Raw genomic sequence first — 21465 nt, 5'->3', positions numbered from 1 at the left:
GGAGGGCTATGTGGGGCCCATTAATCTGTACGGAGGGCTGTGTGGGGCCCATTATTCTGTATGGAGGACTATGTTGGACCCATTATTCTGCATGGAGGACTATGTGGGACCCATTATTCTGTATGGAGGACTATATGGGACCCATTATTCTGTATGGAGGGCTGTGCGGGACCCATTATTCTGTATGGAGGGCTATGTGGGGCCCATTATTCTGTACGGAGGGCTATGTGGGTCCCATTAGTCTGTACGGAGGGCTATGTGGGGCCCATTAGTCTGTACGGAGGGCTATGTGGGGCCCATTATTCTATACGGAGGGCTATGTGGGGCCCATTATTCTGTACAGAGGGCTATGTGGGGCCCATTTATGTGGGGCCCATTATTCTGTACGGAGGGCTATGTGGGGCCCATTATTCTGTACGGAGGGCTATGTGGGGCTCATTAGTCTGTACGGAGGGCTATGTGGGGCCCATTAGTCTGTATGGAGGGCTATGTGGGGCCCATTAGTCTGTACGGAGGGCTATGTGGGGCCCATTATTCTATACGGAGGGCTATGTGGGGCCCATTATTCTGTACAGAGGGCTATGTGGGGCCCATTTATGTGGGGCCCATTATTCTGTACGGAGAGCTATGTGGGGCCCATTATTCTGTACGGAGGGCTATATGGGGTCCATTATTCTGAACGGAGGACTATATGGGACCCATTATTCTGTATGGAGGACTATGTTGGACCCATTATTCTGTATGGAGGGCTGTGTGGGGCCCATTATTCTGTATGGAGGACTATGTTGGACCCATTATTCTGCATGGAGGACTATGTGGGACCCATTATTCTGTATGGAGGACTATATGGGACCCATTATTCTGTATGGAGGGCTGTGCGGGACCCATTATTCTGTATGGAGGGCTATGTGGGGCCCATTATTCTGTACGGAGGGCTATGTGGGTCCCATTAGTCTGTACGGAGGGCTATGTGGGGCCCATTAGTCTGTACGGAGGGCTATGTGGGGCCCATTATTCTATACGGAGGGCTATGTGGGGCCCATTATTCTGTACAGAGGGCTATGTGGGGCCCATTTATGTGGGGCCCATTATTCTGTACGGAGGGCTATGTGGGGCCCATTATTCTGTACGGAGGGCTATGTGGGGCCCATTAGTCTGTACGGAGGGCTATGTGGGGCCCATTAGTCTGTATGGAGGGCTATGTGGGGCCCATTAGTCTGTACGGAGGGCTATGTGGGGCCCATTATTCTATACGGAGGGCTATGTGGGGCCCATTATTCTGTACAGAGGGCTATGTGGGGCCCATTTATGTGGGGCCCATTATTCTGTACGGAGGGCTATGTGGGGCCCATTATTCTGTACGGAGGGCTATATGGGGTCCATTATTCTGTACGGAGGACTATATGGGACCCATTATTCTGTACGGAGGGCTATGTGAGGCCCATTATTCTGTACGGAGGGCTATGTGGAGCCCATTTATGTGGGGCCCATTATTCTGTACGGAGGGCTATGTGGGGCCCATTAGTCTGTACGGAGGGCTATGTGGGGCCCATTAGTCTGTACGGAGGGCTATGTGGGGCCCATTATTTTGTACGGAGGGCTATGTGGGGCCCATTAGTCTGTACGGAGGGCTATGTGGAGCCCATTAGTCTGTATGGAGGGCTATGTGGGGCCCATTAGTCTGTACGGAGGGCTATGTGGGGCCCATTATTTTGTACGGAGGGCTATGTGGGGCCCATTATTTTGTACGGAGGGCTATGTGGGGCCCATTAGTCTGTACGGAGGGCTATGTGGAGCCCATTAGTCTGTATGGAGGGCTATGTGGGGCCCATTAGTCTGTACGGAGGGCTATGTGGGGCCCATTATTTTGTACGGAGGGCTATGTGGGGCCCATTAGTCTGTACGGAGGGCTATGTGGAGCCCATTAGTCTGTATGGAGGGCTATGTGGGGCCCATTAGTCTGTACGGAGGGCTATGTGGGGCCCATTATTTTGTACGGAGGGCTATGTGGGGCCCATTATTCTGTACGGAGGGCTATGTGGGGCCCATTAGTCTGTACGGAGGGCTATGTGGGGCCCATTAGTCTGTACGGAGGGCTATGTGGGGCCCATTAGTCTGTACGGAGGGCTATGTGGGGCCCATTAGTCTGTACGGAGGGCTATGTGGGGCCCATTAGTCTGTACGGAGGGCTATGTGGGGCCCATTAGTCTGTACGGAGGGCTATGTGGGGCCCATTAGTCTGTACGGAGGGCTATGTGGGGCCCATTAGTCTGTACGGAGGGCTATGTGGGGCCCATTAGTCTGTACGGAGGGCTATGTGGGGCCCATTATTCTGTACGGAGGGCTATGTGGGGCCCATTAGTCTGTACGGAGGGCTATGTGGGGCCCATTAGTCTGTACGGAGGGCTATGTGGGGCCCATTAGTCTGTACGGAGGGCTATGTGGGGCCCATTAGTCTGTACGGAGGGCTATGTGGGGCCCATTAGTCTGTACGGAGGGCTATGTGGGGCCCATTAGTCTGTACGGAGGGCTATGTGGGGCCCATTAGTCTGTACGGAGGGCTATGTGGGGCCCATTAGTCTGTACGGAGGGCTATGTGGGGCCCATTAGTCTGTACGGAGGGCTATGTGGGGCCCATTAGTCTGTACGGAGGGCTATATGAGGCCCATTAGTCTGTACGGAGGGCTATGTGGGGCCCATTAGTCTGTACGGAGGGCTATGTGGGGCCCATTAGTCTGTACGGAGGGCTATATGGGACCCATTATTCTGTATGGAGGGCTGTGCGGGACCCATTATTCTGTATGGAGGGCTGTGTGGGGCCCATTATTCTGTACGGAGGACTATGTTGGACCCATTATTCTGCATGGAGGACTATGTGGGACCCATTATTCTGTATGGAGGACTATATGGGACCCATTATTCTGTATGGAGGGCTGTGCGGGACCCATTATTCTGTATGGAGGGCTGTGTGGGGCCCATTATTCTGTATGGAGGGCTATGTGGGACCCATTATTCTGTACGGAGGGCTATGTGGGGCCCATTATTCTATACGGAGGGCTATGTGGGGCCCATTATTCTGTACAGAGGGCTCTGTGGGGCCCATTTATGTGGGACCCATTATTCTGTACGGAGGGCTATGTGGGGCCCATTATTCTGTACGGAGGGCTATGTGGGGCCCATTAGTCTGTACGGAGAGCTATGTGGGGCCCATTAGTCTGTACGGAGGGCTATGTGGGGCCCATTAGTCTGTACGGAGGGCTATGTGGGGCCCATTAGTCTGTACGGAGGGCTATGTGGGACCCATTATTCTGTACGGAGGGCTATGTGGGACCCATTATTCTGTACGGAGGGCTATGTGGGGCCCATTATCCTATACGGAGGGCTATGTGGGGCCCATTTATGTGGGGCCCATTATTCTGTACGGAGGGCTATGTGGGGCCCATTATTCTGTACGGAGGGCTATATGGGGTCCATTATTCTGTACGGAGGACTATATGGGACCCATTATTCTGTATGGAGGACTATGTTGGACCCATTATTCTGTATGGAGGACTATGTGGGACCCATTATTCTGTATGGAGGGCTGTGCGGGACCCATTATTCTGTATGGAGGGCTGTGCGGGGCCCATTATTCTGTATGGAGGGCTATGTGGGACCCATTATTCTGTACGGAGGGCTATGTGGGGCCCATTATTCTATACGGAGGGCTATGTGGGGCCCATTATTCTGTACAGAGGGCTATGTGGGGCCCATTTATGTGGAGCCCATTATTATGTACGGAGGGCTATGTGGGGCCCATTATTCTGTACGGAGGGCTATGTGGGGCCCATTAGTCTGTACGGAGGGCTATGTGGGGCCCATTAGTCTGTACGGAGGGCTATGTGGGACCCATTATTCTGTACGGAGGGCTATGTGGGGCCCATTATTCTATACGGAGGGCTATGTGGGGCCCATTATTCTGTACAGAGGGCTATGTGGGGCCCATTTATGTGGGGCCCATTATTCTGTACGGAGGGCTATGTGGGGCCCATTATTCTGTACGGAGGGCTATGTGGGGCCCATTATTCTGTACGGAGGGCTATGTGGGGCCCATTAGTCTGTACGGAGGGCTATGTGGGGCCCATTAGTCTGTACGGAGGGCTATATGGGGCCCATTAGTCTGTACAGAGGGCTATGTGGGGCCCATTAGTCTGTACGGAGGGCTATGTGGGGCCCATTAGTCTGTACGGAGGGCTATGTGGGGCCCATTAGTCTGTATGTAGGGCTATGTGGGGCCCATTAGTCTGTACAGAGGGCTATGTGGGGCCCATTAGTCTGTACAGAGGGCTATGTGGGGCCCATTAGTCTGTACGGAGGGCTATGTGGGGCCCATTAGTCTGTACGGAGGGCTATGTGGGGCCCATTAGTCTGTACGGAGGGCTATATGGGGCCCATTAGTCTGTACAGAGGGCTATGTGGGGCCCATTAGTCTGTACGGAGGGCTATGTGGGGCCCATTAGTCTGTACGGAGGGCTATGTGGGGCCCATTAGTCTGTATGTAGGGCTATGTGGGGCCCATTAGTCTGTACAGAGGGCTATGTGGGGCCCATTAGTCTGTACGGAGGGCTATGTGGGGCCCATTAGTCTGTACAGAGGGCTAAGTGGGGCCCATTAGTCTGTACGGAGGGCTACGTGGGGCCCATTAGTCCGTACGGAGGGCTACGTGGGGCCCATTAGTCCGTACGGAGGGCTACGTGGGGCCCATTAGTCTGTACGGAGGGCTACGTGGGGCCCATTAGTCTGTACGGAGGGCTACGTGGGGCCCATTAGTCTGTATGGAGGGTGTCAGGACACAACTGCTCTCTAATGCCCCCTTATCGTCAGGTCAGTTTCGGAACTGCCGGACAATAAGTAACTGAGGCTGTTGAGCTACTATTATGCCCTATATTGAAGATCTCAGAGCAAAGGTAATGCATATACATGGCCGGCTTTAGGCATGTGCGACTTGTGCGGCCGCACAGGGCGCCGACGGCCATGCTTCACGGGGGCGCCGCAGAGAGGTAAGAAGTTAATTGCCTGCCTCTCTGTGCGGGTGGCCGGGTGCCTGCCTCTCTGTGCGGGCGACCGGGCGCCTGCCTCTCTGTGCAGGTGGCCGGGTGCCTGCGTTTCTTTGCGGGCGCCGGCTGCTTGTCTGTGCGTGTGGCCGGCCAGCTGCCTGCCTCTTTTTGCGGGCGCCGGCTGCTTGTCTGTGCGGGCGGGCGGCCGCTTGTCTGTGCGGGTGGGAGGGCGGGCGGCCGCCTGCCTCTCTGTGTGGGCACTGGCCGCTTGTCTGTGTGGGCGGGTGGGCAGCCGCCTGCCTCTCTGTGCTGGCGCCGGCCACTTGTCTGTGCGGGTGGGCAGGCAGCCGCCTGCCTCTCTGTGCGGGCGGATGGCCGTTTGTCTGTGCGGACGGCCGGCCGCCTGAATCTCTGTGTGGGCGGCCGGCCGCCTGCCTCTCTGTGCGGGCGCCGGCCGCTTGTCTGTGCGGGCTGGCCGGCCGCCTGCCTCTCTGTGCGGGCGACTGCCTGCCTCTCTGCACGAGCGACCGGCTGCCTCTCTGTGCGGGCTACCGCCTGCCTCTCTGCGCGAGCGACCGGCTGCCTCTCTGCGCGGGCGACCGGCTGCCTCTCTGCGCGGGCGACCGGCTGCCCCTCTCTGCGGGCGACCGGCTGCCCCTCTCTGCGGGCGACCGGCTGCCCCTCTCTGCGGGCGACCGGCTGCCCCTCTCTGCGGGCGACCGGCTGCCCCTCTCTGTGGGCGACCTGCTGCCCCTCTCTGCGGGCGACTGGCTGCCTCTCTCTGCGGGTGACCGGCTGCCTCTCTCTGCGGGCGGTTGGCCGGCTGCCTGCCTCTCTGTGCTGGAGGCCGGCCGGCTGGATATCTGTCTTTGCGGGCAACGGTAGCTGTGTGGAGCAGGGCGGTATGGCTGATGTCCCAGATGCTCTAGGTGCAAATGATGGCGTCCGGGGCGGCGCGTGTACAGATGGAGCCCTTAGCTCAAGATCTTGTCATTGAACTGAGAGCTCAATCTGCTCCGGAGGCTATTTCTTTGAAGCCCGCACCGCTGACAGAGCATCTGGGACACCCACCGCACCAGCCTGCTCCCCACAGCCAGCACAGCTTCTGCTGCCAGCACCGCCACACCGTTTCCACCGCCGTGCCTGCCTCCTGTGACTCTTCTCCCTCTCTAGTAAGACAACAATGGAGTATAAGACGGACCCCAATATTTTACCTTTTTTTTATCTCTAAATTTGGGGTGGGTCTTATAATCCGGCACATCTTATAAAACAAAAAATATGGTATGTGCTTTTGTTACCATCAAGGATATGTGATTGTGTTCCTGGATTGGGCATCATTTTCATGCAAGGGGTGTTGTGTGTGTGTGTGTGTGTGTGTGTGTGTGTGTGTGTGTGTGTGTGTGTGTGTGTGTGTGTGTGTGTCCTTATACTACGGGGTGCTACTGCTATGGACAATAAGAAACACGCTGCTACTTTAAGAGACAGAAACCTCCCCGTGTTGAGGGGAAATGGAATGTTCTGCTCCCCCTGCAGAAAGTGTGCTAATGGACAGCCCGAGTGTAAGAAGAGAAGTGAGTTTCTGTTTTGCTTTTAGAAGCGTGTGAAGGAACACACAGCCGGTGTGTCTCGAGGATTGGGGTTTTTCTTCTGAATCGAGAGAGAGACTCACATATCCCAGGGAACCAGCGAGGAATCGGACGCAAGAAGAAGATTTTGATCTCCTTAACCCGGCCCAGGAGAAGTGCGCACCTCCGGATGAGACTGTTGTTGGGGGGCCCCCGGGACTGGATCCACGTCCCCAGCATCACTGTGAGTTGAATATTGTGCACATACTAGGGGCTAAAGTAGGCTTCAGTAGGTAGAACACGGCATCTGTGTGGCCCGTTTAGCAGAGGCCAGAGAGGTTACGTGTAGAGTAGCATTGTACCTTACTGTTTTTTGTGTTTCTTGAACCTGTAATAGTTGGAGCACCGTGCTATTGAGCGGACCAGCTAGACAATACTAAAGTGTTGTTAAATCACGTTTTGCCACTGTATACCCCGTGCCTGAACCTGCCTTCTCCACATCTTTCCCCGCCTGTTAATAAATATACCCTTTTTGTTCGCACCTCGTCTTGTGTACTGTAACCTACTCTGCACTGCAGTGGTCCTCTCGGCCATCGCTTCAAGTGGCGCTGCGAGCAGGGTACGGTCACCAAGATGGAGGCAGCAGACAGCAACGGCGGGAACGCTAATATTAATGGGGGTGCTGTGGGCAATAGTGGAACCCCTGCAAGGACACTTCCAATGGGCACCATATTTAGTGTGCTACCAAAATTCGATGGCAGTAACATGGCACTGTGCGACTGGGTGTCCCGGCTGCAGAGCACCCTGAAAGTGTATAACATCGGCCCAAAGCTTGAGGTGGACATCGCTTTGACTGCCCTAGAGGGAGAAGCACGTAGAAATGTCTGTCTACAACCAGAACCCACCCGTAGTACCCTGAAAGAGTTAGTTGGATTCTTGGAAGAGATCTATGGCGAGACTGCTAGCGCGGGACATCTTCGCGCCAAATTTTTTTCGAGGCTGCAGCGGGAAGAAGAAGGGATCTCTCAGTATGCAACAGCACTACAAGAAGTGTTAGCGGAGGTCCAGAGAAAGGAGTCAGATGGACTCGGCGGCATAGGCTCTACCGACCGGATACTCCGGGAACAGTTTGTTCTGGGATTGCATAGCGTATCCTTGCGGCGAGCCCTGGCAGAACGGGTCAGAGCGAATCCGGCTCTTACTTTTCGTCAAATCCTAGCAGAAGCAGTAGCCTGAAGTAAAGAAAAATGTTACGCATCTGGGGTGGTGCGCGTCCAAACCGCCACCTCCAGCGTGGACCCAAACTGCCAGGTGGGACTGGTCCAGGTGGTGCAAGATTTACAGAAATCCGTTCTCAACGTACAGGAGAAGCTGACCCAGATGGAGCAAAGAATGAGGGACTTGTCTGGTGAACATCCCTACCCAGCTGCATCCTCCTCCTTCCAACCTGGCACATCATACTCACGCAATATTTCCTCGGCTCTACCAATGGGGGACTGGAGGCTGCAGGGTTCCTCTCGTCAGCCACCAGAGACACGAGGTATTCCCCAGCGAGAAGACATCCACTGCTGGTGATGTGGAGATCGGGGGCATATTGCCAAGGGGTGCCGGAATAACACTCAAAGCCAACGGAAGCCATTGTTAAACTACCAACCCCCAGAGTAGTGCGGCACTCTGCGGGGGAGGCGAGGAGGGAGGCCGCTCCGTATCATAACGAACATTTGATCGCTGGTTGTCCCATCCTACGTGCTGAATTCGAGAGTGTCCCAGTGAATTGCTTGATAGATACTGGGTCACAAGTGACGACGATGCCAGAAGCATATTTCAATCAACATTTCCAGACACTGGCCAGGCCAGAGAAAGAGACCCTGATCCAGGTGTTTGCTGCTAATCAACAACCGATCCCGGTCACAGGAGTTGTGTGGATGAATGTTCGAATCTGTGGGCAAGAAGTGGGGAAAAAAGGGATCCTACTAGTCCCCGAGCCCATCAACGAAGATGTACCTGTAATATTGGGGATGAATGTCCTATGTGAATTAGATCAGATTATGTTCACCAAACGGGGACCCGGATACTGGAAGCAAGCTACTACACATAAGCCTACACAGGAAGCACTTCAACGGCTGATCCGCGTCTGTGGGACGCAGAAGAGTGTGCCATCTCATCAGACGGTAGGGGTCATCAGGGCTCCTGGGAAGGAACCTATAATCCTGCCTCCCGGCCGAGAAAGTATATTACACCTCCCAGTGGGAACCTATCGCAATCTCGATGGGATAGAAATGATTGTTCAGCCTGTAGCAACCGGAAGAGTGGACCAAGAAGTTATGATAGCTCGTACGGTAGCTGTGGTCCAACAAGGACGCGTCCCTATCAGAGCCTTGAATGTGGGCCCCGGTGAGGCCACCTTGCCTCGAGGGACGGATCTGGCCCTGGTGTACGTACATAAAGGCGAGGTAATGAGTCATAAAGAGATATCCTTATCGCCGATAGAAGGTGTGGGGTGGACCCTAGCAGTCTCTGCGAGGGCCAAAGTGATGCCATCCCCAGAGTGGAGTGGAAAGGCCATCCTCGATCAGATGGAAGTGGATGTGAATTCGCTGGGCCCTGAGCGTGTGCAAGCAGTAGAAGCTATGCTGTGGGAGAACCAGGCCGCATTCGCTCGCCACGCTGAAGATTTCGGCTGCACTGAAGCCATCATGCATGAGATACCGACCGGGGAAGCTCGTCCGATTCGAGAACGGTACCGACAGATCCCTCCCAAGATGTACCAAGAGGTAAAGATGTTACTGAAGCAGATGCTGGATTTAGGAATAGTGCAGGGCAGCCAGAGCCCTTGGGCGGCCCCGGTGGTACTCATCAAGAAAAAGGATGGAACCATCCGGTTCTGTGTAGACTACAGAAAACTCAACGCTTGTACCGTTCGCGACTCGTACCCATTACCACGAATCGAAGAATCCTTGACGGCCTTGGGGAAGGCCAAGTACTTCTTCACCTTGGATCTAGCAAGCGGGTACTGGCAAGTACCTGTGGCGGAAAAAGACAAAGCCAAGACCGCGTTCATCCTCCCAATGGGATTGTTTGAGTTTAACTGGATGCCCTTCAGACTCTCCAATGCTCCGGGCACGTTTCAACGGCTGATGGAAAAGTGCTTGGGAGACCTAAATTTTGAAGCGACCCTGATCTATCTGGATGACATAATCGTGTTCTCGGCCACGTTCAAAGAACACCTTGACCGGCTTGGACAGGTACTCGGGAGACTGCAGGCTTATAACCTGAAGGTGAAGCCCAAAAAATGCCACCTCTTCAAGAGAGAGATCGAGTACCTGGGCCACACAGTGTCACAAGATGGAGTCCTACCCTCCGCAGAAAAGGTGGCGGCCATTCAGAAGTGGCCAGTCCCTCGAACGGTGAGGGAACTCAAGGCATTTCTTGGACTCGCCGGGTATTACCGCCGGTTCGTCAAAGACTTCGCAAAGGTGGCGGGTCCTTTGAACGAGCTGCTGAGGGGGACCACCGGAGTGTCGAAGAACCAGAGCATCTCTTGGGCTCAGAGACAAGATGAGGCTTTTCTGGCTATGAAGAATGCCCTTACTTCAGCCCCGATCCTGGCCTATGCGGACTTCGACCGACCATTCCTGCTGTACACAGATGGTAGGCTGCATGGACTCGGTGCCGTATTGTCTCAGATGCAAAATGGACATGAGAGAGTCATTGGCTACACCAGTAGGTCCCTGCGGGACAGCGAAAGAAACCCCCACAATTACAGCTCCTTTCGACTAGAGCTCCTGGCCCTAGTGTGGGCCATGACAGAGAAATTTGCTGGCTTCCTGACAGGAACCAAGATCCAGGTCCGGACAGACAATAATCCTCTGGCCCACCTTGAGAACACCAAATTGGGAGCCTTGGAACAACGGTGGGTGGCTCGCCTTGCAAAGTTTGACTTTACCATCTGTTATCGCCCTGCTACCGAAAACGCAAATGCGGATGGGCTGTCAAGAGTGACGGTGGAGACCCCAGTGGGGGATCTCGATGAACGATTAGAGGAGTAAGAAACGCCAGACTTTAGCAAGTTTTGGCCCTCGGTGGTTTGCGTCCCAGTTGAGTAGGCAGGCTTGCACACTGCCCCGGTCCCTGGTGAGAACCAATGAAGAATGGGGACGTGCTCAAGATGCAGACGAAGGGCTGCAACAGATGAAACACTGGGTAACTGAGAAGCAGAAGCCAGACAAACAAGAAAGGGCTAACCTGGACGCCGAGATGAAGAGTGTCTTACACCAGTGGGATAGACTGGAAGTTCGAGGATCAGTGTTATATCGTAAGAGACAACAGCCAAAAGATATAGAAGCAAGATGGCAGGTGGTCATCCCCGGAAAAATGGCTCAAGAGGTAGCTAAGGAAGCTCACGAGTTTGGCGCTCACTTTGGACCTGCAAAGACCTACCAATGGTTACAGCAGTACGTGTACTGCCCCAGGTTGGAGTCTGTGGTGGAAGAGGTTTGCCGGCAATGTCGAGTATGCGACCTCGTTAAAAGCACCGAACAAAGGGCACCCGTTCAGACCATACAGACCAAAGAACCGCTAGAACTGTTGATGATTGATTATCTCCTCGTGGGACACTCCACTCGGGGACTACATTACTGTTTGGTTATGACCGACCATTTCTCCAAGTTCGCTGTAGTCACCCCGACTAGAGATCAGACTGCTGAGTCGGCGGCACGGGCCATCTGCTAAGACTTCATCCGGGTGTATGGATGCCCGAAGCGGATCCACTCCGATCAAGGTGCATGTTTTCAAGGCAAGGTGATGGAGGAATTATGTCGCATGTATGACATCGAGCGATCTCGGACTACACCTTACCATCCCCAAGGCAATGGAGCATGTGAACGCTTCAACCGAACTCTACTTCAAATGCTGAGAACATTAGAGGAAGATAAGAAGGCATGTTGGCCGGATTACCTGGCAGTACTGGTCTGGGCCTACAATAACCGAGTTCACTCCACTACAGGTTACACCCCATATCTACTGCTGTTTGGAAGAGTTGGGCGAGAAATCATCGAGCTGAAGTTGGAGCAGCCAGAGGAATTCATGGAACGAACTGTCACTTCGTGGGTGAAAGAACATCGACAACGACTACAGACGATGCGTCGGTTGGCTTGTCAACAGCTACAGAAGAAAGAACATATGAACCCTAAACCGATTCAAGAGATACCGCTTCAACCTGGAGATCGAGTGTTAGTCAGAGAGAAACGCCCCAAGGGTAAACTGAGTGAAAGATGGGAAGTTCAATCCTACAGAGTAATCGAACGGGTGTATGCTGACGGCCCGGTCTACAAGGTGCAAATTGAGAATGGAGCGTCCGGCCCTAGAGTACTACACAGAAATATGTTGCGACCATGCCGGTCTGAAGCTCTTTCTACGCCAAGATCTCCTGCAGTCTCTGCCCCACTCCCTGAACTTACGTCATCTGTGTGTGAAGTCGATGATGACTGGTGGACAGTCCCCGATGCAGGGGGGGATCCTCAGCCTTCCGGAAACGGAGATCCCATGGATGAGCCACTACCGCCACGGGAAGAAGAGACCAGCCAAGATTCCACTGCAGCTCCCACAGCAAGTGTTCCTCTGGAAGCTAGTCAAGCCGGGCCGGATAGTCAAGATCTTAGAAGATCTAAGAGGTCTACTGCAGGGGTTCCACCAATCCGATATGTTGAACAATGTACTAGGTCTGCTGTACTGCCATTGTTGTCTCCTCTACAGGTTTGAACCTTCCTTCAAAACTCAGTAGGCTCGAAGCTGTGATGGCCGAGGACGACCATCATTAAGTGGGGAGGCATATTAAGGGGTGCTACTGCTATGGACAATAAGAAACACGCTGCCACTTTAAGAGACAGAAACCTCCCCGTGTTGAGGGGAAATGGAATGTTCTGCTCCCCCTGCAGAAAGTGTGCTAATGGACAGCCCGAGTGTAAGAAGAGAAGTGAGTTTCTGTTTTGCTTTTAGAAGCGTGTGAAGGAACACACAGCCGGTGTGTCTCGGAGGATTGGAGTTTTTCTTCTGAATCGAGAGAGAGACTCACATATACCAGGGAACCAGCGAGTAATCGGACGCAAGAAGAAGATTTTCATCTCCTTAACCCGGCCCAGGAGAAGTGCGCACCTCCAGATGAGACTGTTGTTGGGGGGCCCCCGGGACTGGATCCACGTCCCCAGCATCACTGTGAGTTGAATATTGTGCACATACTAGGGGCTAAAGTAGGCTTCAGTAGGTAGAACACGGCATCCGTGTGGCCCGTTTAGCAGAGGCCAGAGAGGTTACGTGTAGAGTAGCATTGTACCTTACTGTTTTTTGTGTTTCTTGAACCTGTAATAGTTGGAGCACCGTGCTATTGAGTGGACCAGCTAGAGAATACAAAAGTGTTGTTAAATCACGTTTTGCCACTGTATACCCCGTGCCTGAACCTGCCTTCTCCACTTCTTTCCCCGCCTGTTAATAAATACACCCTTTTTGTTCGCACCTCGTCTTGTGTACTGTAACCTACTCTGCACTGCGGTGGTCCTCTCGGCCATCGCTTCACTTACATAGTAGTATATTAATATGCACCATTACTGTAAAATGGCACCTCCTTGAAGCATAACAACGTACACCCTTTGTAATAAAATGATGCCCGACTCCAGTCCATAAAAGGGAAATCCACTACTTGGACAACCCCTTCTCATTCCCCTTGTTTGCTACAGAAAAATAAAGAAAGCTATACACCCCTGCAGTGCAGCCTCGGTTCCAGCGATGTCTAAAACTGCGTTCCAGGGACATCTGTGACATTTTTATGACACACGAGCTCCAAAAGCAATCAGCGCCAGCTTTCTTATGCCCACCTTTGGACATTTCGGCAGAAATTCAGTGTAGCGCTCACATCCTGCTCAAATGTCTGAAGGCGGAGAGAAAGACACTGGGCGCTGTTTGGTCAAGAGGCCTCATGGAATGCAGCTTAGCTGGAACCGAGGCCGTACCGGAGGGGAGTATAGCTTTATTTATTTTTCTGGGGCAAACAAGGGGAATGAGAAGGGGTTGTTGACATCCCTTTTATAGATTGAAGTGGGGCATCATTTTATTACAAAGGGTGTATGTGGTTATGCTTCAACAAATGGAATGAATAGGGGTTGTCAAATTTAGTGGACAGCCCTTTTAAAGGGGCTGTTCTTTTAGTAAATGTCTAACCTAAGGTGTAGGTTATTATAAAGAAATTATTATGCTGTTACGCAAACACCGTAAATTAAAAAAAAAAAAAAAAACTTTGGGAAAAATCACTCCAAAAATGTTTTTTGGTCTTACTGAAAACACAAAAATTGAATAAAAAGCCAACAAAAGTCATATGTCAAGGAATAAGCCCTAAAAGCTCTTTTGAACAAAAAAAATTCAAAAAGTTACAGCTCTCAGAATATGGTGATGCAAAAAGAAATTAATTTTTGTAAAATATTGCTTTTAGTGTGCAAACGTCGCAAAGTATAAAAAATTGTATAAATCTGGTAAAGTGTAATCGTTCTGCCCCGAAGAATAAATGAGTCATCACTTTTATCGCATGGTGAACTGAGCAAAAAATTGAAAAGAATAAGCGAATCGCTGGTTTTCCCTCAAAAATCTGAATAAATAGCACTCAAGAACTGGTATGTACCCCATAATAGTACCAAAAATCCTTCAGCTTATTGCGCAAAAAAGCTTCCACACAGCCCTATTCGCTCCAAAAAGAAAAAAGTTACAGTTCTCACAATATGGCGACGAAAAAACTTTTTTTTTTATAAAAAAAAGGCATTTTCACTGTGTGATAGAAGCTGAACAATATAAATCTGGTATCACTGTAACAGCACCAACAAAGAGAATCTGTCAGCAGGCTTTTGCTACCTCACCAGAGATTACTGACTGCATCCGTTCTGACATATGCTAAGATTTAAGATTTTAGGCTTGTCGTTTTTCACTGACGTGTTAAAAGTGCATGTATCCCTCTGTGTGCAGTGATTCACAACACACGTGGGTTGTCAATGTGCAATCCGTGATCTGTGATACATGATACCACATGGAGATAAACTCACCTGCCCCCGCTCCTGCTGTCCGTGGTGCTGAACTCTCCTGCTCTGCTGCATCTGGCCGCCGTTGTGTCTCCCCTCTGCAAGTACTTCCGGGTCAGCTGTGCCATGCATAAAATGAATATGTATGACAGTAATTAGCCGAGCAGGAAGCAGCAGTCAGCAGAGGCCGTAGACAGCTGGAGAAGTTGAATGTAAAAATCACTTTATTTTCAAAGTCCGTGTTTTTCTGGTACATGTTTCACGGATCACACCATAGTGTGGTCTGTGGGACATCAGTGATGCCGGAAAAAAGCGGACATGTTTCTGTGCACAACAGATAAAGCGTGTGAGCAACAGGGAGTGCCTGCCTAAAAAAGCACTGCAAATACACCATAGCAAAGGGACATGATGCACAGGAATTTCAAAATGATTTTGCTGTGCACATGTTCCGTCTTTGGTTAATTATTTTAGCTGCTGTAGGCTTCAAAAGCCATGAAACGGCTAAAAGAAGTAACCTTCTCATTCGTGGGGCGGCTAAAATTGGAAGAAGCCCCTCGCTCTATATACTTAAAGGACACAGAATACCCTCATTGAATAGACACCAGAAATGAAGCCAGTAACAACGGCGCATACATATAGACTTCAGGATGTTTTTTGCAAATGATTTTTATTTTTTTTTAAATAACTAAATTGCAGTATGCTTAGGGCGAGGCTTTTTTGTCATTTTACAGTACATGAAAAAAACAAACGCAGCAGAAAAGCAATACAACCAGGCACCGGGGTCTTGTGATCTGCAGCCAATCAGCGGCTGCTTCACTATCCCTCTTTCAAAACTGTAATCCAGAAGAAATGAGAGCTGCTGCTGTTTCATGACTTCCTCTGGATGTCAGTTTTATCTAAAGGATGAGAGAGTAAACCAGCTGCTGATTGGCTGCAGGTCGCTTGTGACATGGTTTGGGGGGCACCAAAGGGTAATTTGGCACAGGGCGCCATTTAGCCTAAAGGGGGCTTTACACGCTGCGACATCGCTAATGCGGAGTCGTTGGGGTCACGGAATTTGTGACGCACATCCGGCCGCATTAGCGATATTGCTGCGTGTGACACCAATGAGCGATTTTGCATCGTTGCAAAAACGTGCAAAATCGCTCATCGGTGACATGGGGGTCCTTTCTCAATTATCGTTACTGCAGCAGTAACGATGTAGTTCGTCGCTCCTGCGGCAGCACACATCGCTATGTGTGACGCCGCAGGAACGAGGAACCTCTCCTTACCTGCCTCCCGGCCGCTTCTATTGGTCGGCCGCTCAGTGACGTCGCTGTGACGCCGCACGGACCGCCCCTTAGAAAGGAGGCGGTTCGCCGGCCACAGCGACGTCGCCGGGCAGGTAAGTATGTGTGACGGGTCTGCGCGATGTTGTGCGGCACGGGCAGCGTTTTGCCCGTGTCGCACAACAGATGGGGGCGGGTACCCACGCTAGCGATATCGGGACCGATATCACAGCGTGTAAAGTAGCCTTTAGGCCAGCCCTGTGCATATATATCACCAATTCCCGCTAATGGAATATATATCTAACTCGGTACTCTTACTGGTAGCCCCACAATAATCCTATGCAAAAAATAATGTCGCTGAAACCAGCAACCTTCAAGATTGGACACCCGTTTCAGATAGCATAAGGCTTTTTAGGTTCGGGGTTTGTATATAGAGCAAGGGGAAAGAAGTTACTGCCTTTTATTTTTCATATATAAAATGTAATATTTATAAAATATACAGGAATTTACAGAAGTGAACAATACAAATACAGTATACAGTTACATAAAATAAAAAGGGAAAACTTAAAGAAAGTACTACACCTGGTCGCAGATACGGGTCAGATATTGGGGAGAGGCACCCCAGGAAATGGACAATCCTATATACAGAATGTATTCCTAGGCATTGACCCCAAGTATAATGAGGCATTTGCTTATAATAACCTCCGTCACACCCACAGCCGCCACCTCTGGGTGACATCATGTAGGGGAGGGGGCTTCACTCTCACAGAAGTATGGAATTCTCAACTTTCGTCATATCTTCGCCTAAGTGCATCCCACGTGGAAGATATTACCCTCATACTTCATATTACAATTTTAGTAGAATGTGGATACTAAACAAGGGACATCTAGTGTGTTCTGGATGGCAGATATTAATTTGTGGCTCTTCTGGAGGTCCTACGATTAAGTTAAAATATGCCTTAGGTGCGGGATGGAATCCTCAGATCAGCGGCATGCCCACCATACCATAATCTGTGGGATTTATGTACCGTGCAATAATAATACTTTCCCAGTGGTACCAAGTCGGCTGATGGAATTCTCATTTCCCAGAAATGGTATCCTGTAGTAGAGCCACTTCTCCACCCACATGTATATGTCGCGGGCGGGGAGGAGGGTGCCGGCACCGCGCTCACCCCTCTGCTCGGGTCCGGCTGCTGCTGCTCAGTGGTGGCTCGAGCGGTGGGCCGGATCCCGGGGGTTTCTCGAGCGGCACTCCTCGCCCGTGAGTGAAAAGGGGAAACTTGTTGGGGAGATTGTCCATGACGCCACCCACGGTTGTGGTGATTTGTAGCACCACCGCTGCTCAATATGGGGATCCCGGGAGTGGTGATGCGGAGTAGCCAGGTGTTGTGTTGCCCCTCCGTGGGTAGGGGTTGGTGATCCCGGGGCCCAGTGATGGTGAGGGAGGTGCAGGGCCTGGTGGGCGCAGGGACGCGGGGGCAGCGCTGTGCCTTGCGGCACTGTGGTACTCACTCAGCCTGAGACGTTGACACAGTTTTACGGTAAACCACACGGCTGGAAAGACGGTTCCCACGGACGGCTGCACTTGCTCTCCCAGTAGGTAACGGTGATGTCCCTTTGACCTGCACCTGATATTTCTAAGTTGGTAGCGATGGGTTCCCACCGGTAACCCGCTCCCCGGCTTGGATATGGGACGGAGGAGCCCTACTTTGCCCGCAGATGCTGGCCCTGAGGAGCTGGTGCCCTGGCGGTGGCGGTGTTCCTCACTAATGGTTGGACGGTTGTCTTCAATCGGGACTTGGCTGTTGGGGGATCGACGTCCCCTTCACTGACGGATTCGGCAAATTATGGCGACTCCTAGCCTTGCCGGAGTCCGAGAGGCCCCTGCCCTGGTGCTGACTGTCCTTCGTATACTGCTCCAGACCGCCGGGCCACTACCCATACGCGGTCCTTCCAGCAACCTCCGAGCAGTCCCCCTCCAGACAATCACCGCTGTTGCTGACCTTGCTGACACTGTCCTGCACTTAGCTGGACTAACTTCAGGTCTTTCTGCGCTCACGTTTGCTCCTTTTCTTCTTTGCTCCACTACCACTTCACTTTCACTTTCCTCTCCTAAACTGTTCTCAAGCTCTTCCCTGAGCTGACTCTTGTCACTTCCTCCTCCTGAACTTGACTACTGGTTTCTCCCGCCTCCAGGGCTGTGTACTCCTCGGTGGGCGGAGCCAACCGCCTGGCCCACCCCCTGGTGTGAACATCAGCCCCTGGAGGAAGGCAACAAGGATTTGAATAGCTTCGGTGTTCCTAACTGGGATGTAGGGTGTGGTGGTGTGATGACCTGTGACCCCTGGCTTGCCCAGGGCGTCACATTCCCCCTTAGCAAAATGCAGACTGTCCGCGGGCTGCCCGTCCAACACCGGTTTTATTTTCTGAAAAAGGTAAACGGTAACATGTAAATTATAACATCATCCCACAACGGGAGGCACATTTCTTAAACGTTACTAAACGGTTTTATGGGTACGGTTTCCGCTCTCTCCCACCCAAGCAACCTGGCCCTGATGCTGCCCCTAAAACCCAGGCAGCACCCCTTGACCCACAGTCCAGCACACGTTACTCGAGCGGGATCTGTCCTTCCCCGCCAGAGGGTAGCCACCGGTTCCTGTGGTGGCTGGGCCCCAGCCTGCTCTGCTGAGGGCCCTCCCTCCAACCTGCCTCTCCGGAGGCGGCAACTGCGGAAACGGTACGGTAAAACAACATATTTACAAGCCACTTAATGTTTGTGGTTGCCCTGCAAGTTCACGGGCTTGTCCATGGATAGTTCCCATGCAAAACTTTTTAAACGGTCCCCACGGGGACAACGGTGCCGGCTCCGGCCGGTTCAATCACTGAGAATCTGGTTAAACTTCGGTTATTATTTCACTTATCATTTTCTGTAAACTTTTCAAACAAACACACTCTAGTGGTCCCAACGGGGACTGGACAACGGTGCTCCGCTGCCCTACTCCAGGCCTTCAGCTTCATCCGAGGGAGGGGGTGCAGGACTCACTCTGCTCTCCTGGCTGCCCCGCAGTTTGACATCTAGGGCAAACCACCCCCTCTCTCCGCAGTGTCGGGTGTATTGAACAATGTCTCCCGGCATTAGGTTGCGGCCGGGATGCTCCTCAGGCAAGGGGGCATTCACATCCCGCCGGGCTACAAACACTTCGGCCTCCAGGCCCGGTTCATAGATAAACCCGTAGCCCCGGCGGACATCAAACCGCCTCACCTGCCCCTCGTACAGCGGACCCCGGACACGGAACGTGGCCTGGCGGATGTTCTCCTTTTCCCGGATAGCTCGGGCCACCAGCTCGGCCTTCTTCCTCTCCCTCTCTCCGATCTCCAGGCCCAGCGGTACCGGCTCCCTGTCCCAATACGGCGCTGCTGCGAGCTCCGGCGCACGGGTCGGGCCCCGGGGGACATCCTGGATGTTGCCCACTGTCAGGAATCTGGGCGGCGTGTCCCGCGGTGCCTTGGCCTTGGGCGCTGCCTTACAGCAACAACCCGGCGCTACCTCAGCCGAGGTGTGGGGGATGGGCACAGGGGCTTTCCGCGGCTTGGCCTTCGGCTCGGAGCGGGTCATCGGCTCCGGCTCGGGGAACTTTTTAGGGGCTGCCTCCGGTGCAGACTTCGGGGCCTTCCACGGCAACACCTCCGACTTGCTACGGGCTCCGGCTACAGGTCGGCCCGCCGGGGCGGGCATGCTGGGCATCGCTACCGGTTGCGGTGGCAGCGGGCCTAGTGGCGGGGTCACGGCCTCCGAGACGGGTGGCGAGGGAGGCAACGGGGGGAGAGGGCTTGGACCGGGTCCCTCAGCCGCAGCGACCGGTCCCTCGGGGACATAGGGGCGTGGGTCACTCACCCTCCCTTCCTCCGCCTCCTCCTCGCGTCTCCGCACGGTGGCTATAATGTCCGCCATGTCGGTCTCCCACTCCTCCAAGAGGAGCTGCATCTTGACCTGCAGCCTTAGGTGGAGCTGTGCGGTCCGGATTTCCACCCACACTGCGGTTCCCGGCGCGGGGGCCACGGTGTTTCGGGACGGCATCCACATAGCGACTTCTTCTTCCAGGAACGGAGTGACTGCAGGGTCCTGGCGTCCCTGCTTTTATAGCTGCTTTCACATGCAGCCAGTCGCCATCGCGTCCCCCTTAGCTTCTTTCCGGCCACTCCTCTATTGGGGCGGAGTTTTGGCCTTCACGCCTCTGCTACTCGAGAAGACGCTCGAGCGGGAACTTTTCGTGCCAAAGATGGCGACTTCTGAAAATTTTCAGCCGGATACCTCCGGCGGTCACAAGGCGCACCTCTACCCAACGGCAGAGCGGTAAGATCCTGTTCGTGACGCCAAGTTGTCGCGGACGGGGAGGAGGGTTCCGGCACCGCGCTCACCCCTCTGCTCGGGTCCGGGCTGCTGCTGCTCAGTGGTGGCTCGAGCGGTGGGCCGGATCCCGGGGGTTTCTCGAGCGGCACTCCTCGCCCGTGAGTGAAAAGGGGAAACTTGTTGGGGAGATTGTCCATGACGCCATGACGCCACCCACGGTTGTGGTGATTTGTAGCACCACCGCTGCTCAATATGGGGATCCCGGGAGTGGTGATGCGGAGCAGCCAGGTGTTGTGTTGCCCCTCCGTGGGTAGGGGTTGGTGATCCCGGGGCCCAGTGATGGTGAGGGAGGTGCAGGGCCTGGTGGGCGCAGGGACGCGGGGGCAGCGCTGTGCCTTGCGGCACTGTGGTACTCACTCAGCCTGAGACGTTGACACAGTTTTACGGTAAACCACACGGCTGGAAAGACGGTTCCCACGGACGGCTGCACTTGCTCTCCCAGTAGGTAACGGTGATGTCCCTTTGACCTGCACCTGATATTTCTAAGTTGGTAGCGATGGGTTCCCACCGGTAACCCGCTCCCCGGCTTGGATATGGGCCGGAGGAGCCCTACTTTGCCCGCAGACGCTGGCCCTGCGGAGCTGGTGCCCTGGCGGTGTTCCTCACTAATGGTTGGACGGTTGTCTTCAATCGGGACTTGGCTGTTGGGGGATCGACGTCCCCTTCACTGACGGATTCGGCAAATTATGGCGACTCCTAGCCTTGCCGGGGTCCGAGAGGCCCCTGCCCTGGTGCTGACTGTCCTTCATATACTGCTCCAGACCGCCGGGCCACTACCCATACGCGGTCCTTCCAGCAACCTCCGAGCAGTCCCCCTTCAGACAATCACCGCTGTTGCTGACCTTGCTGACACTGTCCTGCACTTAGCTGGACTAACTTCAGGTCTTTCTGCGCTCACGTTTGCTCCTTTTCTTCTTTGCTCCACTACCACTTCACTTTCACTTTCCTCTCCTAAACTGTTCTCAAGCTCTTCCCTGAGCTGACTCTTGTCACTTCCTCCTCCTGAACTTGACTACTGGTTTCTCCCGCCTCCAGGGCTGTGTACTCCTCGGTGGGCGGAGCCAACCGCCTGGTCCACCCCCTGGTGTGAACATCAGCCCCTGGAGGAAGGCAACAAGGATTTGAATA

The 21465-nt window shown here is 53.3% G+C and overlaps 1 protein-coding gene across 1 annotated transcript in view; it reads right to left on the bottom strand.

Moving 5' to 3' along the window:
- Positions 1 to 21465, bottom strand: part of CDC20B (cell division cycle 20B) — a 94571-nt gene that overhangs the window by 53083 nt on the left and 20023 nt on the right. The window contains exon 3 of the mRNA XM_075342755.1: positions 21180 to 21194. Coding sequence (XP_075198870.1) covers positions 21180 to 21194 — 15 coding nt within the window. The remainder of the gene's footprint in view (positions 1 to 21179; positions 21195 to 21465) is intronic.

Source organism: Anomaloglossus baeobatrachus, chromosome 1, assembly GCF_048569485.1.
Source record: "Anomaloglossus baeobatrachus isolate aAnoBae1 chromosome 1, aAnoBae1.hap1, whole genome shotgun sequence".
Classification (NCBI taxonomy): Eukaryota; Metazoa; Chordata; class Amphibia; order Anura; family Aromobatidae; genus Anomaloglossus; species Anomaloglossus baeobatrachus.
The sequence above is the reverse complement of the archived record's forward strand: the minus strand, read 5'-3'. Positions and strand labels throughout refer to the sequence as shown.